We start from the raw sequence: 17708 nt of genomic DNA on the forward strand, positions 1-17708 counted from the left end.
TATTGTTTTTAGTTTCTGTATCATTTGTTATTTCCTTCCTTTGCCTTGGTTTGGATTTTGTTTGCTCCTTTTTTTTTTTTTTCTAGCTCCTTTAGATATAAGGTTAGGCTGTTTATTTGAGGCTTTTCTTGTTTCTTGAGGTAGGCCTATGTTGCTGTAAACTTCCCTCTTAAAACTACTTTTGCTGCATCACAAAGATTTTGGACCATTGTTTTCATTTTCATTTGTTTCCATGTAACTTTTTTTCTAAGTTTATTCTTATTATTTTTATTTATTTATTTATTTTTAGTAATCTCTACACCCAAAGTGTGGTTCGAACTCATGACTCCAAGATCAAGAGCCCCATACTCTTCCAACTGAGCCAATCAAGCTCCCCTCCATGTAATTTTTTATTTCCTTTTTGATTTTTTGGTTGATACATTGTTTAGTAGCACATTATTTAACTTCCATGTTTTTGTAATCTTTCTAGATTTTTTTGTCATTGATTTCTAGTTTCTAGTCAGAAATGATGCAAGATATGATATCAATTTTTTTAATTTATTGAGAGTTGTTTTGTTGCCTAATATGTGGTCTATTCTGAAGAATGTGCATTTGGAAAGAATGTGCATTCTGCTGTTTTCAGATGAAATGTTCTGAATTTGGCTGTTAAACCCGTCTGGTCCGGTGTGTCATTCAAAGCCACTCTTTCCTTATTGATTTTGTTTGAATGATCTGTCCATCGATATAAGTATGGTGTTATGGTCCCCTACTATTATTGTATTACTATTATTTCTTTTATGTTTGTTATTAACTGTTTTATGTATTTAGGTGCTCTCATGTTGGTGCTTAAATATTTACAATTATTATGTCCTCATGTTGGATTGTCCCCTTTATTATTATATAGTGTCCTTTTTTGTCTCTGTCACAGTCTTTGTTTTAAAGTCTATTTTGTCTGATATAAGTATTGCTACCCCAGCTTTCTGTTGATATCCATTTACATGATGTTTCACCACCCCCTCACTTTTATTTTTTAAGATTTCATTTTATTTATTTTAATTTTTAAAAAATCCTATAGCCGACATCATTCTTTTTTTTAAGATTATTTATTTATTTATTCATGAGAGACAGAGAGAGAAAGAGAGGCAGAGACACAGGCAGAGGGATAAGCAGGCTCCACACAGGGAGCCTCACAATGGGACTCTATCCTGGGACTCCAGGATCACACCCTGGGCTGAAGGCAGCGCCGTTGTGATCCTGGAGACCTGGGATCGTGTCCCACGTCGGGCTTCTGCATGGAGCCTTCTTCTCCCTCTGCCTGTGTCTCTGCCTCTCTCTCTCTCTCTCTCTCTGTGTGTGTCTCTCACGAATGAGTAAAGAATCTGAAAAAAAAAAAAAAGATTTAGGGACGCCTAGGTAGCTCAGTGGTTGAGAGTCTGCCTTCGGCTCAGGTCATGTTCTCAGGGTCCTGGGATCAAGTTCCGCATTGGGTTCCCCGCAGAGCCTGCTTCTCCCTTTACCTATGTCTCTGCCTCTCTCTCTGTGTGTCTCTCATGAATAAATAAATAAACAATCTTTAAAATAAATAATTTAAAAAGATTTATTTGGGGCTCCTGGGTGGTTCAGTTGGTTAAGCATCTGCCTTCAGCTGGGGTCGTGACCTTAGGGTCCTGGGATCCAGCCCCACGTCTGCCTCCATGCTCAGCGAAGAGTCTATTTCTCCATCTCCCTCTGCCCCTCCCCAGCTCATGCTCTCTCTCTCTCTCTCTCTCTCTCTCTCAAATAAATAAATAAATAAATCTTTTTTTTAAAAGACTGATTGATTTTGGAGAAAGAGAGAGCATACAAGCATGTGTGAGTGGGCACACTCACATGTGGGTCAAAGGGTCAGAGGGAGAGGAGAGAGAGAAGACCAAGCAGACTTCAGTCTGAGCATGTACCCTGATTCAGGGCTCAATCCCATGACCTGGAGACCAGGACCTGAGCTGAAACCAAGGGTCGGAGGCTTAACTCACTATGCCACCCAGGTGCCCCTTTAATTTCTTTTTTTTTTAAGTAGTCTCTAAGTTCAGCATGGAGCCCAGCATGGTGCTTGAACTCATGACCCTGAGACCAAGCCCTGAGCTGAGATCAGGAGTCAAATGTTTAATCAACTGAGTCACCCAGGAACCCTTAAAGATTTTATTTTTAAATAATCTCTACACCCAATATAAGGCTTGAATTCAACTCTAAGATCAAGAGTTGCATGCTCTTCTGGCTGAGCCAGCCTGGTGCCCCTCCATCTCCTCACTTTCAATTTTTAAGTGTCTTTTGGTCTGAAATGAGTCTCTTGTAGGAAGTATACAGATAGGTCTTGTTTTTTATCCACTCTGTTACCCTAAGTCTTTTTTTTTTTTAAGATGTTATTTATTTATTCATGAAAGACAGAGAGAGAGGCAGAGACGTAGGCAGAGGGAGAAGCCGGCTCCATGCAGGGAACCTGACACAGGACTCGATCCCAGGACTCCGGGAATCACGCCCTGAGCCCAAGGCAGATGCTTAATGGCTGAGCCACCCAGGCATCCATACCCTGTCTTTTAATTGGAGTGTTTAATCCATTTATATTCAAGGGAATTACTGATTGGAACATATTTATTGCTGTTTTGTTCTCATTTTATGGTCGTTTCTATAGGTTTTCTCTGATCCTTTCTTTTGCTCTCTTTCATGGTTTGTTGACTTTCTTTAATGATATACTTGGATTCCTTTCCCTTTACTCTTTGCCTATCACTGGGTTTTGATTTGTGGTTGCCATTCTGTATATAACATCTTCTGTATATAGCAGTCCATATTAAGTTGATAGTCACTTAAGTTTAAACCCATCCTTTACTCCTCTACCCACCACATTTTAGGTATATGGAGTCATATTTTTCCCACACACACATACCCTCTTTATTTTTTTAATGGAATCTCTTGACTGATTTTGACAGAAATACTTATTTTTACTGCTTTGTGTTTTTTACTTTTCTTACTCTCACCTATGATCTTTCCTTTGCACTCAAAGAGTCCCCTTTAATATTTCTTTTAGGGCTGGTTTAATGGTCATGAACTCCTTTAGTTTTTGTCTGAGAAACTCTTTATCTTTCCTTCTATTCTGTTTGACAGCTTTGCTGGATAGAGCATTCTTGGCTGCAGATTTTTCCCTTTCAGCACTTTAAATATATCACACCATTTTCTTCTGGCCTGAAAAGTTTCTGCTGAAACATCCATTGATAGCCTGATGGGGTTTCCCTTTCTTTTCGCTTGTTGTTTTAATTACTTTTATCACTACTTTTACCATTTTAATTACTGTGTGCCTTGTATGGACCTGCTTTGGTTGAATTTGTGAGGGGGGGCGGTGCGGAATCTCTGTGCTTCCTGGATCTGGATATCTGTTTTGTTACCCAGATTAGGAAAATTTTCAGCTATTATCTCTTCAAATAAATTTTCTACCCGCTTTTCTCTCTTCTTCTTATGAAATCACTATAAAGCAAATGCTAGAGTCATTGAGTTCCCTAAGACTATTCTCAGTTTGCATTATTTTCTTTCTTTTCCTTTGCTAAGCTTGGTTACTTTCCTTTACTTTGTCTTCTAGGTCATAATTCATTCCTCTGCTTCACCTAGCCTGCATTTATTCCATCAAATGTATTTTTAATTCCATTTATTGTGTTCTCGGTCTCTGATTGGTTCTTTTTTTTTTTTATGTCTGTGTTAAGGGTCTCACTGATATCTTCCACTCTTTCCTCAAATCCAGTAAGTATCTTTATGATCATTACCTTATTTTGTGTGTGCGTGTGCATGTGTGTGTGTCTGTGTTTTGTTTTTGTATTTAAATAGGCTCCATGCACAGCATGGAGCCCAAAGTGGGGCTCAAACTCATGACCCTGAGACTGAGACCTGAGCCAAAATCAAGTCAGATGCCTAACTAACTGAGCCACTAAGATGCCCCTATGATCATTACTTTAAATTCTCTAACAGGAATATTGCTTAAATCCATTTCACTTAGGTCTCTTGCTGTGGTTTGGTCCTGTTCTTTCATTTGGGACATATTTCTCTACCTCTCCATTTTGTCTAGTTTTCTGTGTCTGTTTCTCTGTGTTAAGAAAGTCAGCTGCTTCTTTTACTCTTAACAGTAATAGCCTTATGAAGAAAAGGTCCTGTGGTGCCCTCCAGTACAGTATCCTCTGCTCCCCAGGGCTCAGAGATTTAGGTAGTAAATGTGTGTTGTGTGTGCTCTGCCATTGAGTCCTGGCCTCTTTTTCCTTCAGTCTTGTTTTATGCAGAGGCTCTCCTTACCTACCTTAGGCAGTGTTTGGTCCCCAGCAGTGGTGGGGCACATTTTGACAAGGTGTGCAGTGGTCTACTTGCCCCTGCTGCCACCAGACCTGAGTTCTCACAAAAACATGTAGGTAGGAAGATGAGATGTTGACAGGGTTTGTTCTCCTGGAAGAGGGGGCATGCAGAAACAGGACTGAGGCTAGTGTGACTGGGAAAGGCAGATCCACCAAAGCATGAGGGAGCAGGGCTTGTTGTAAACAAGTTAAGTAGTAAGTAGTGAGTATTAGCTGCACTGGTTCCTGCAGGTGTCTGTTGTTTATGCCGGGGAGGGAGAGAAGGAAACAGCACCTGCTAGCTTCTTTGTTCCTAGCAGGGTCTCCCCATGATCCCTGTCTCTCCGGGTCATGCTTTGAGATTAGCAAATCACTCTTCCTCTTATCTGCCCCTGGCATTTTTCAAACTTCTGTTATCTGCACAGCTGTGCTGTCTCTTTAAGTACAGGACTCCACTTCCTAATGCCCAGCTAGGCCCTACTGGAGTAGAGACTGCTGATTTTTAGAATTCCAGGCTTTAAGTCCTGCTGGCTGTAAGAACTCATGAAATTGGCCCCTCTTGCTTTCAAAAGCAAATGTATGGGAATTCATCCTCCCTATTCACGGGCTTCCTGGAGTGAAAGTCTGTTTTTCACCCTTCTCTACACCACTGGCTTCCTCCCCACTGTGGACAGCTATGGTCTGTTTTGCTTCCAAACCGTGTCTTCATCCTTCCTACCTTCTTCGATGTGGCCTCTTCTCTACCTTTAGTTGTGAGTTTGCTCTGCCAGTTTTCACATTGTTTTCTGGGTTATTCACACTAGATGCAACTGTTATCTAGTTGTATCAGGGTGATGAAGTGAGCTTAGGGTCCTCCTACTCTGCCATCTTCCCAGCTGACCCTTGGGAAATAATCCCTTCCCTTTTCTTGACTTCAGTTTCCTCACTTTACAATGAAGAGATTAGATACAATGATCCTTGATTCTGAACTACACCCCAGAAGGAGGCATCTGGGAATTAAACCTGGGAAGGGGCCTGCTGGTGACATCATAAAGGGAGAATTCCATGAGAAGACTCAAGATTTTCTAGAAGCCCAGTGCCACAGTTTAGGTGGGAAGCGTATGTAACTCAGGAAGAAGACTTTTGGGCCCATATCTTGACCTCTCTTCATTCTAGGGTTCCCAGTATAGTCATGGATCAACCCTTGTTGGCTGAAATGGCTCAAAAGGAGGCAGACACCAATAATTTGGATGTGTTATCTCACCCTTGCTCACCAACCCCACATCACAGATCAAGCCATAGTGGAGTCCACCACCATCATGAGTCTCATCACCACAGTGGGTCCCCCCATCACAGCGAGTCTCACCACCATGGTGGGTCCCCCCATCATGGCGAGTCCCACCACCTTGGTGGGTCCCACCATCACCGCGAGTCCAATCACCTTGGTGAGTCCCACCATCTTAATGAGTCCCACCATCACAGCATGTCCCATCATCATGGCACATCCCATCATTCTGGCAGGTCCCACCATCATGGCACATCCCATCATCCTGGTGGGTCCCACCATCATGGCATATCTCATCATCATGGTGGGTCTCACCACGTTGGTGAATTCCAAGATTTTCATGACAATGCCTCCTCCCACCATTCCTTCTGCTCTCACCGCTCCCACCACCATGGTGGGGCCCACCATTATGGTGGAACCCACCACTTCACATCCCTTGCCCTGACTCCTCATGGCACTGATCTCTCCCATCATTCCAATGGTGAGGGCCACTTTGATGGTGAGTACCACCATGCTAGCAGAGGACATCATGATAGGCCCCACCACCATGGTGGGCCCCAACACCACAGTGAGCCCTACCATGACAGTGGGGCTTACCACCACCGTGGGGCTTACCACCACAGTGAGCCCTACCACCAGAGTGGGTCTTACCAATATGATGAGTCCTATCACCATGGTGGACCCCACCACCATAGGAGATCCCACCACCATGGTGGGTTTTACCACCATGGTGAGGTTTCCCGCCACAGCAGGATCCATTCCCAAGGTGAGCCTTACCACCATAAAGATTCCTATACATATGGTGGCTCTCACCATGACAGTGAGGCCTATTACCATGGTAGGCACCGACATCATGAAGCCCGCCACCATAGAGGGCCTCTTTATCATGGAGAGACCTTATCCCACCCTTCTTATGAGGGATCCTACCATGATCACATACCTCACTACTATGATGAGTACCACCAGAGCCACCGCAGTGAGCACCATGGCCACCATGGCAAGCACCACCATGGCCACCACGGCGAGCACCACCATGGTCACCACGGTGAGTACCACCATAATGTGCATCGTCAGGATTATCTCCGTGGTGATTACCACTATGGGGAGTACCCTCATGGTAGCTCCCAAGGCTTTGGCCCACACAAGTCTCAGACTGTGGCCAGAGCCTCCCTTGGCTCTTCGCTTTCTCATTCAGTAGCCCTCCAGCCTAGCAAGCTCCAGATACAGCACTCAGCCTTCAGCCTGACTCGTTCCCGCAGTGCAGTGCACTCACATGGATCCCAAGTGTCCAACAAAGTCCACCCTCAGGATTCCTCCTCTAAAACTTCCTCAGAAAGCTGGACAGAAGAAGATGAACAATTTCAGAAGCGCAAAAGTAAGTTCCTGCCTGCTCCCCATCCCCAAGTCCCACTGCCTGGCCCAGATTCCAGTCCTGACTTGGATCCTGCACTGACCTCCCACAGATCATGAGGCATGAATCTTACCTGCATGCATATTCCATTGGCTATTCAGTCACCTGACTGTTCATCATCCAATCTCCTGGTCCTTAAATGATGCATCTCTTCCGGCGACCAGCTGTTTGTTCATCCAGTCACTGCTGTGCATATATACACTCACTTCTCAAATATTTCTTCTTGTCTAATATGAGCGCCTGGGCCCTGGAAGTGCAGAGAAAACAAATCCTGCCCTCGAGGGGCTCCAAGACTGGAGGTGGTCACTTAAACAACAAATCCTAGTCCACCCTCCATACCAGGACAATTTCCACTGTCGGTTCTATTTGTCCACATTTCCCCCACTAAACTGTGAACATCTTGATAGAGATTGGGAGCCAGTGTCTGAATGAGGCCTTTGTTTCAGGGCAGGGAGGAACCTTGGCTATGAATGCACAACCCTCCAAGCTTGGCCCCAAGACATTCCGTAAACAGGGTCACAGTCTCACAAACAAGCAGAGAGGGGTAGGTGCCTAATTGGATGGAAGTAGGGAAGGCAGCCAAAAGGAGGAGATGTTCAGCAGAATCTCAGAGGAAGAAGGAACGTTCACCAAGAGGACAGGGTAGTGAGGAAAGTGGGGTTTTCCATGGACACATTGCTACATGAGTAAAGAAAGGCCGGAAGCTGTAGAAGCATGAGCCTGAAATCTGCTTGAGCAGACCGCAAATCCCAAACAGGCTGGCATCCGCCACGGAAGGGGTCAGTCAGGTCTGTGGCCCCAGGATCAGCACAGAGCTGGCATAGAGGCACTTCAGTGAGTAAATGGTAGGCACACAGGCAGGCATGAAGAGGAACCCCAACTTAATCTGGGAGGATGCCTGGTATACCCATGTTCCCTCCCAAACAGACTTGACTCTCTGTCCCCCTTATAGCTGGCAGAGCTCAGCGGTCCCACAAGAAGCTGCACACCGTGGACCTCTTCTACAGGTTGTGGGAAAAATTAAGCTACCTCATTCAGGGCCTCCGGAGAATGCTTAGGAACCTGACTGAGTCCCTAGCCTTTGAAGCCTTCATCTTCCTCACTGTCTGCCTCAACACTATTATGCTTGTGGCCCAGACCTTCGCTGAAGTAGAAGTCCGGGGTGGTAAGAGCTGGGGAGCCCCTTTCACATGGAGGAGGCCAGAGATCTTGTTCCAGCCTCCTGTGGGCCTGATCCAGTACTGGATGATTTATGTAACTTAGCTCATTTGATCCCTACCCCTGGGAAATAGACAACATTGCCCAGTATTTTTTTTTTTTAAGATTTTATTTATTTATTCATGAGAGACACACAGAGAGAGGCAGAGACACTGGTAGAGGGAGAAGCGGGAATTGATCCCAGGATCCCGGGATCATAATCTGAGCTGAAGGCAGATACTGAACCACTGAGCCGCCCAGGTGCCCCCAACATTGCCCAGTATTAAAGATGAGACTCAGAGATCTTGCTGAGGTCAACTAGCCCGCCAGACAGGCCCGCTGAATGGAACGATGTGCTGTTTGTGATACACCCACCAGGTGGTGCATCAACCCCAAACACGCAGCCTTGTGGGGCAGTAGGAGGGAACCCAGGTGGCCTAGAAGAGCCAGGAGACTCTGAGCAAGAGGCGGTGAAGGTGAGGGTGGAAAACCAGGCAAGGTGGCCTCTGAGGCCCTCGGCAGCAGGGTGGAAGAAAGGCCTACCACAGCGGAAATAAACTAAGCAGAGAGTGCGATTGGTGCATTCTTACTCTTACCCTGTTCAGTGAATCCGATGTTTCTGAAAACACCATCAGGCAGACTGGTATTCTTATGGGACCAAAGTGGGTCTGCTGCTTGGTGAGGTCTAGACAGCCTAGACAGCCTACCCCAGGTGGAGCTGCTTCACCAGGTCATCTTTATTTGTAGAAATAAGTAGATCAACGGGAATAATTTCTAATGCTGTGACTCCCCTAGCAAGGGAAAGCAGGCTCCTTCTCCTAGGGCTTGGGATGAATACTGAGAGGGTTTTTTTTTTTTTTTTAAATACTTTATTTATTCAGGAGAAACAGAGACAGAGAGAGAGGCAGAGACACAGGCGGAGGGAGAAGCAGGCTCCATGCAGGGAGCCCGATGTGGAACTCAATCCTGGGACTCCAGGATCACACCTGAGCCAAAGGCAGACTGGCTTAACCACTAAGCCACCCAAGTGTCCCAGAGAGCGGTTTTAACATTACAGAGGCTGAGGCACTCTGACTCTGAAGGCTGTCTTCCTCCACCGATTCTTTTTCTTTTCCTGCGGGTTCTTCTCTCATTTCTAAAATGTAAGATTGACTGTTAGGCAGAAGCCGCTAGGAGTTTCCTGAGTTCAGGGGGTCAGTCCTGAGTTCAGGGGGTCAGGCCAAGTGATAGTATTATCATTGTTTTGCAGACAAGAAAACTGAGGTGCAGAGCAATTAAGATGTACAGTCCTCAGGGCAGAGCCAGGTCCTCCCTGAAAGGGACTGTGTGTGAGGTCCAGAGGGAAGGGGGAGAGAAGGGCCAGGGTTGCTGGGGATGGCCCCCAGGGAACCCCTTCTGTCTCCACAGAGTGGTACTTCATGGCCTTCGACTCTATTTTCCTCTGCATCTACGTGGTAGAAGCTGTACTCAAGATCATTGCTCTGGGCCTCAAGTATTTTTCTGACTCCTGGAACAATCTGGGTGTGTGTATCTGGGGGTGGGGGCAGTGAGCCACTGGACTGCTATAGGGGGCTGAGGACAGAAGGGGACTGGCAGGCAGTGGTGGTGTCAGAGGACCACAGGTCTGAGTGAGGGCCTGTGCAGGACCCTGACGCCCAGCCCCACTGTGCCCTCAGACTTCTTCATCATGATCATGGCTATGCTGGATTTCCTGCTCTTACAGTTCAACTCCTTCACTTTCGTCTACCACCAAAGTGTCTTCCGGATCTTCAAGGTGTTCAAGAGCTTGCGGGCCCTGAGGGCCATCCGGGTCCTGCGGAGGCTCAGGTCAGGGGGGCACAGCTGTCCACTCTGGGGTGGGGATTCCACAGGACAGAGTATGCAGGCCTGGGCTTCTAGGAACCTACTGGGACCTGTTCAGGGGAGACGGGAGCCAGGACGCTGTGGACTCCAGCCCACTTCTGATAAGCCTCCTGCCACCTGCTAGGATCAATCACTTCCAGAGAGTGCTGGACTCTCCCAAACCACTGGCAAAGCAGGGACCTTCTGTAGCTGCCAGCACAGATCCCCCACCAACCCCTCTCATTCATTCAGCCTCCCTCTCAACTTCTGCCCACAGCATCTTGACCAGCCTCCAGGAAGTGACTGGGACCCTGGCACGGTCCTTGCCGTCCATCACCGCCATCCTCATCCTCATGTTTACCTGCCTCTGTATCCTGTGCTGTGGCGGGGGAGGGGGGGAGGACGGGGGTTGGGTGGGAGCCCAAGGTGCTGCGATGGGAGGAATGGGACTCTGTGAACCTGGTTTGACCCTCAACAGCCAGTCCTCTTTTCTGTGGTGCTCCGGGCTTTGTTCCGTCTATCTGACCCGAAGCGCTTCCAGAGCATCTTCACCACCATCTTCACCCTTTTCACCTTGCTCACCCTGGATGACTGGTCCAGCATCTACCTGGACAGCCGGGCCCAGGGTGGGACAGGCCCCAGGCTGGGTGGAGGGCAGGGGCTTGGTGGGGTGGGCAGACCCCGGTGGATTGGTTACCCCATCTGCAAAGTGGGACATCTGATGTGCGCTGGCAGGGGTGTGACGAGGGCAGGTGAAGAACTCACAGCTCAAACGACACCCTCTCTCCCAGGTGCCTGGCACATCATCCCCATTCTCATGATTTACATCATCATCCAATACTTCATCTTCCTCAAGTGAGGACCCCACCCCTACTTTGCTCCCTGGCTTCACCCCCACCCCCACCTAACCTTGAGGCACCCCTCCCCAGTCTTCTCCCCTTGGCCATGCCACAATGAGCCCAGAGAAGGGTGCGGGGCCTCTCCTACAGCCTCCTCCTCGGGAGTACCCCACTGTCCACTCTCACTATCCCCAGCCTGGTGATTGCTGTCCTGGTGGATAACTTCCAGATGGCTCTGCTCAAAGGCCTTGAGAAAGTAAAGCAGGAGGTACTGAGGGGCGTGGGGCAGGGGGACCAGTTGGGGGAAACATGAAAGGGCGGGCACAGGGGCTGGGAGGAAGGGAGGAGGGGGCTCCAGGAAAGGGCAGACAGGAAGGGGACTCTGGCAGGACAAAGGCCTCTTCTTCCCAGAGGGCTGCCCGGATCCACGAGAAGCTGCTGGATGACTCACTGACAGAACTCAGCAAATCAGGTGCTGGCCCTCCTTCCACTGTCAGACACGGAATTCCAGGTTCAGTGGCAGAGTTTGAGAATCGGAGACTCAGGAAGACTTTCAGAGCCTAGAACTTTGGTCCAAATTGCCTTTTGACTGATTGTCAATTCTTGAAAGCCCCATTTGTGAAATGACTAATTGACCAAACGATGATTCATTCACCGAATATTCATCTCTTCTAATAATTTATAAAGGATATGGCACTTGGTTTTACATGGGATAGTTCCAGCTGCCTTTGAGGGTTTTGTCACAGTGTTACACACACTTGTCCAGAGTCACTCAGAGTGGATTGAGAGTCAAAAATCAAAGTTTCCTGCACATGTTCATTTTTACAAACCTGACTTTCTGAGTGAATTGATTTTGAGATAGTTGATTTGCTTCCTGCTTAAAGATCTTCATAACCTTAGAATCTGAATTCCAAGGATCCCACTCTTAGGCTCATCAACACCAGAGGGTCTCAAGGGTCTCAAGGGGTCATTGGGTCTCAAGGGGTCACTGGGTCACTCCTTCCATCAGGGATAGACACATAGCTTAAGCAAAAAAGCTTAAGCAAAAAGAGGAATTAATTGGCACAGATTACTTAGCAAATTGAGGATGTGTGGGTTTTCAGGAATGGCTGGATCCAGGATTCGGTCTCTTTCCATCTCTCTGCTCTGTAGTCCTCTGCGTGGCTTTGTGTTTATGGTGGCCCTTCCCTTGTCGGGGGAACTCGGCCACCTGCCACTCTAGTCCCAAATCTTCACAGGTTAGCCATCCCTATCATGCCAAGCAGAGACTTCCTCTTCTTCCAGTATTTAGAGCAAAGTCCCAGAAATGAGTCTTCTTTACTTTGGTCACCTGACTATCTTGGAGCCAATCACTCTGGTGGAAAGAATAGGCTGTTCTGATTGGCCAGGCCTGAGTCACATGTCCTTAGATGTGGGAGACAAGGTGGACCCAAAAGGCACAGGAGTAGTTCCTCAGGAAAAGTAGGGGACTTTTACCAGAGGGAGAGACAAAGGAACAAACAAATCTGATGCGCACTCCACATCCAGAGAAGCCACCTCTCTGAGGGCATTGTGGACAAAAACTCTTTTAACCCCCTCTGAATACCTCTGTGACACATTGGATTTCTTCCACCTCCTCTCAATCCAGGCATCTTCTTGACTTTCCTCCTTTTTTACACCCAGAACCTGAAGAGGTAGTGAGTGAACACACCAAACAGAAGCAGCTCATTGAGAAAAAATTGGGGACCATGACTGAGAAGTAAGGAGATGCAAAGAGAGGGGAGGCCCGGTGTCTGAGGGGAGAGGTCTGGGGTCTGACCCATGGGCTGGCAGGGCGAGAGACATTGCCCACCTTTCTGGAAGGGGAGGTGGAACGCCAAGGCCCATGTAGAGCCTATAAGTGGAATGTGGAAACCGTAAGGGGCTGCTGCTCACCTTGCGCTATCTTCTGCCACCAAGAGAATCCCACCAGCAGTGCCAGCAGGGCCATGAGAGCCCCTCGGAGGCCAAGGGCAAAGGGATGGCAGCAGGGAGGGCCTGGGTATACAGTGATTCTGCTCATCTGTTTACTCGAGAAACATCCCTGCCCCTTGCTCTGGGTCAGGCCCTGCAAGGACTCCCAGACACAGACTAGCCCCTGCCCACAAGAGCCCTGTTGCCAATGACCTGTGCAGGGCCGTGAGGGTGGTGGACTTTGGCTAGGTGGAGAGGTGAAGGAGGCACGTCAAGGAGTAGCTTGGGTAAAGGCCTGGGAGGCAGATGGTCAGCACCCATTCCTGTCAAATCAGTTGGGCAGCTGGGGACTCGTGGCTGTGCTCATGGCGAGGGGACCTTGGCATAGACTCATGCTTTCTGGCTCTCAGGCCTAGGTCTGCAGAGAACCTTCCTTCTGAAAGCTGGGTCCCACTGCACTTCATCCATACTGGCTCTAAACCATCAGACAGGACAGCCCAACTATTGGTAGCCTCCAGCTCCTTCTCACCTGCTATCCTCACTCAAGCCTCAAAGGCCCTCTGTGACCCAGCCTTTGCCAACCTCCCTTGTTTCCTTGGCTACTACTTCCTGCTGTCCCCACACTGTTTCCCAAGGGCAGTCCATCCTTCTCCACCTCTGATGGAGAACTGTTGTCCACACTGTTGTCTCTGCCTGGAATGTTCTCTGGGTGCCAATGCTGGGCTCAAGCAACCACCAATTGGGAGACCCGAGTTCCAATCCTACTTGCCTCACTTCCTGGCCTTCCCGCCCCCTTCCAGGTTCTAGCAACTTGGCCACTGGCCTAGTGAACACTTGGCACTTCTGTAACATTTTCTTGGGGGTTTCCTGGCCTCCAGACTCTTCCACCTGGTCCACCTCCACAAAGGGTGCCCTCTGGTTTTGTCTGTTGGTTGGTTGTTGTTGTTTGTTTTATTTTTATTATTTTTTATTTATGATAGTCATACAGAGAGAGAGAGAGAGAGAGAGAGAGAGAGAGGCAGAGACATAGGCAGAGGGAGAAGCAGGCTCCATGCACCGGGAGCCCGACATGGGATTCGATCCCGGGTCTCCAGGATCGTGCCCTGGGCCAAAGGCAGGCGCCAAACCGCTGCGCCACCCAGGGATCCCTTGTTGTTTGTTTTAATCTTTCCTTTCTTTTTATTTATTTAGAAAGTGGTCTTTGTTAAAAGCAGTTTAGGCTTTTCCTTTGCATCAGACTTTGAAACCCTACAAGGCTCTTGGCTCCTTTGATAAGGTCTTGGCACTTTGTGTTGACCTTTTCTGGGTGTTTCCATCTCCAATTCACCCAGTCTCTACAGCCTTCTTCCCTGAGGCCTGCCCTGGCCTCCAGTATACTTCAGTTTCTCTAGAGTAAGCAGACCAGACACCTTACCTAAGTTTGGCAAAGCCTCACATGTCTTTCAAACTCAAGTCCATGGCAGTTCCTCTGGAAGTCTTTTCTGATCCCCAGTACTGAATGAGGTTCTCCTCCTCAGGGACCCCCAGCACTCTGTTTATACTTATCACAAGCATAAACACTCTTGGTTCACTTTCCTGGCCCTGCCATAGACTGAGTTCCTTAAGGACAAGTATTGTTTCCCATTAATTTGTGTCCTTGGAGCTCCTGTCAGTGTTCATTGATTTCAGTGTCATTTGATGGATGGATGGATATAAAACAGGCAGGTGATGAGGGAGTTAAGAGAGGGGTAGTTGGCTGGGTGAATAGTTGGGGAGAGGCATGGTTAAGTGGATGACTGCACAACCTGATGAGGGAGTAGGTGGGTACGTCCAGGGAAGAGCAGGTCAATGGGGGGATGTGGTGGTTTGATGAGTGAGTAGATGGCTTAGGGAGGTAGGAGGATGAAGGTGGGTGAGTGGGTGAAATAGAGAGGTGTGGGTAGTTAGAAGGGCAAACACATGGGTGGGTGGATAACTGGATAACCCTACTAAGTGATGGATAACTGGGAGGGGAAACAGCAGTTAGAACCCTGTGTGGTGGGGCACCTGAGTGGCTCAGTTAGTTAGGCGTCTGCCTTTGGCGCAGGTCATGATCCTGAGGTCCTGGGATGGAGCCTCACATCATTGGGTTCCCTGCTCAGTGGGGAGTCTGCTTCTCCCTCTGCCCCTCCCCCTGCTCATGCTCACTCTCTCTCAAATAAATAAAATCTTAAAAAAAAAAAAAACCTGTGTGGCACAGACACAAATTGGGGCTTTTTGTTGTGAAAAAGGAGAGAGATACACCATGAAAATTCCCGCTTGGGAAAGTTGCAATGGGAGGCTGGTGGGAGACAAGCAAGAAGAGCTGTCTGGGGGGCTCTGGCAGCCCAGAAGACCCTGGTAGGCAGGTCAGCTCAGGCTCCCCTCTGCCCCACTCTGCCCCTCAGGCAGCAGGAGCTCCTATTCCACTTCCTGCAGCTGGTGGAGGGGGTAGAGCATCATCAACAGAAATTCCGCTCGCAGGGATCTGTTATTGATGAGATTGTGGACACTGCATTTGAGGTGAGCCAGGCAGCTCCAGAGGAGAGGGGCCAGAGTGGGGGGACCCCAGAGGGCCAGGCGCGGGAGGCTTGTGCCCAGAGTGCCCCAAACAGTCACATGGGCATGTGTGGGGGAAGGCAGAGGCCAGTGCCAGCTCAGTCACCCTCCCTTCCTACCCCCAGGCTGGAGAAGAAGACTTCAGGAAGTGACCCCTGGATGGAGACAGTCCTGGGATGCAGATTTCAGCCTCTGGCAAGCTGCCTACGGGGTGGTGGGGGTGAGGTAGGGGGGTGAAGGTCAGGACAAAGTCCCCTGATCTGCTGGAATGATCTCTGGCCTGCAGGGCTGGGCCCTAACAGAATTTTAAAACCCCAAGTGGCTCTGTGTCCTCCCTGGCGAAACCAAGGCTCAGGGCAGCGGAACTGTGCACATGGATGTGTGTGCACTGGTGGTATGTGTGTATGTGTGTATACACGTGTCTACACGTGCACATGTGTTGTGTGTGTACACATATTGAGTGTGCTGTGTGTGAAAGGCGGTCTTCTTAGTCCCCTCCAGGGCCTGCATTCTAGCTCAGCCGTGCATTAGCAGCAGCCAGAGAGGTGACTCCGAAAAGGGGCCAGGCTCAGTGCTGGAGGGGTGAGTGGGCAGTCACCTTGCTTTGGGGAGGAAGGCCCATCTGGCCCAGGAGTTGGGAGAAAAATAACCAGCTAGAACAGCCCCTGGTTGTCAGAGCCTAGAGGACCAGTAGGCTCTAGAAATAGGGGCTCATAGCCCCAGAACTTGGGCCTACTAAGATCCTCAGAATCCAGTACAAGAATGCCAACTCAGTGAGGATGGCATGCACTCAGAGGTCAGAGGTCATTACCATACCCTGCCTTGCCTGGGATCAGGCTAAAGAACCTCAGTGAGAGGAAGTAGGGGTGGAGGCTGCTCAAGTCCTCCTGGTCTCAGGCTGGTGGTGGGATTGCGTGTGGGGCTGGAAACTTCACTGTGTGTGTGTGTGTGTGTGTGTGCGTGCGCTTGCGCACTGGGGGGAAATGGATGAGCCTCTATTAGAGGACAGCAGGGAATGAGCCTAATGGTTGCTCCCCACCCTGCCTGGTCTGGGGTTTAGATGAGTCCCCCTTACTTTTAGTCTGCCCAGAGCCCCTGTCCCCATGGCTAGGGCTGGAGGTGAGGCTCTGAGCCCATGCAGGGTGCTAGAGAACTAGCGCTGAGTCAGGCTCGAGCCCAGCCCTGGCCCTGGGGGCTTCCCAACCGGAGTGGAGGGTTAAACTATCTTTAGTGGCCACCTCATCTCTCGCAGAGTGAAGCCCGGGTACAGTACAGGCTGGAGGGGGTCAGGAGCAGGACTCCAGAGTAGGGGCCTGAGGGGCAACAGTTGTGCCAGGTTCCCCCTACCTCCAGGCTGGACCAGACAGTGGTGAAGACTCCAGGCCCCAGGACAAGAGCAGCACCTCCCTCTCAGGCCTGGCTGAGATTACCGCCTGGCCCAGGACCCGGGGAGAGACTGCAGAGGAAATGGTTTCTGGGATGTGGGCACAGACTCCGGGGGTGGAGAGGCCACCTGGCAGATATCTGCAAGCCTCGCCTCACCCACCACCTCACACATTCATTCAACAAGCATTTCCTGTCACTTCCTAGGGCCAGCTCCACACTGGAGGCTCCTGCTGGGTGGCTTGTGGTGGGGGTGAGGGGGCTTCCAAGCAGTGGCCACATTCCAGGGCCCCTGGGCTGACTGAGCTGCCACATCTGACAGGCAGGGGCGAAGCGGAGCTGAGGTTTTCCCCTGAATCCCTAGCTTCTGTCAGACTCAGCCCCTCGGCTCCTCAGACTTCCTCGTGCAAGTCGCCTCTGTTCTCCACTTCCCCAACTCTGTGCCAGGATGGCCTCTGAGAACAGAAGGCAGGGCCTGGGATCTGGCGCCGTTCCTCCGGAGGTCCCAGCGCTGGGCAGGGAACCGAAGGCAGGCACAGTGGCAGATGTGAGGCCTTGCCTGGAGCAGCAGAAGACAGAGGCAGGGAGCATTCTCCACACCCACAGCCACAGCAGTTCTGCTGCCTGGGCCTGGTGGGGCCCACACCTACTGCTCCCAAGGGATCCAACTACTGACTTGCCTTTTCCAGGTGTGGGTGTGTGTTTGTGCACCTGAGGCACAGCTCTGGGTGGGGCATGTGGATCTCTGGGGCTGTGTGTGTGGAGGTCTGTATACATCTCCAGGTTGGTTGGGGTGGAGGGTGTTGCTTCTGTGTGTGTGTGTTTCTGGGTTGCTAGGCTGTGTGTGCCTGTGATTTCCTGGACATGTGTACTTTGGGAGGATCCAAGGGTGTACTGTGGTTTCTGTGTGTGTGTGTGTGTGTGTGTGTGTAGTGAGAATGATTTGCAGCCATAAATTCAGT

The 17708-nt window shown here is 49.6% G+C and overlaps 1 protein-coding gene and 1 long non-coding RNA gene across 4 annotated transcripts; one reads left to right on the forward strand and one right to left on the reverse strand.

Annotated features, from left to right (window-relative positions):
• Nucleotides 1–45: 45 nt before the first annotated feature.
• Nucleotides 46–5583, reverse strand: LOC125752984 (uncharacterized). The gene is made up of 2 exons (XR_007403737.1): nt 4292–5583; nt 46–1358 (listed from the first exon to the last, which is right to left on the reverse strand). It is a non-coding gene; the product is annotated as an uncharacterized LOC125752984 (long non-coding RNA).
• Nucleotides 5362–15683, forward strand: CATSPER1 (cation channel sperm associated 1). 3 transcript variants are annotated; one of them, XM_025445706.3, is made up of 13 exons: nt 5364–6631; nt 6785–6961; nt 7950–8162; nt 9602–9715; nt 9871–10021; nt 10314–10405; nt 10519–10662; nt 10828–10891; nt 11071–11143; nt 11287–11347; nt 12538–12613; nt 15213–15327; nt 15489–15680. In XM_025445706.3, the coding sequence occupies exons 1-13, from the start codon at nt 5494–5496 to the stop codon at nt 15513–15515; spliced, it is 2445 nt and encodes an 814-aa protein (XP_025301491.1). In that variant the 5' UTR covers nt 5364–5493; the 3' UTR covers nt 15516–15680. The 3 variants fall into 3 exon arrangements, with proteins under 3 accessions (XP_048952842.1, XP_025301491.1, XP_025301490.1); XM_025445705.3 differs by having other exon boundaries at nt 5365–6631; nt 6782–6961; nt 15489–15679; XM_049096885.1 differs by lacking the exon at nt 9602–9715 and having other exon boundaries at nt 5362–6631; nt 6782–6961; nt 15489–15683.
• Nucleotides 15684–17708: the final 2025 nt, after the last annotated feature.

Source organism: Canis lupus, chromosome 18 (genome assembly GCF_003254725.2).
Source record: "Canis lupus dingo isolate Sandy chromosome 18, ASM325472v2, whole genome shotgun sequence".
Classification (NCBI taxonomy): Eukaryota; Metazoa; Chordata; class Mammalia; order Carnivora; family Canidae; genus Canis; species Canis lupus.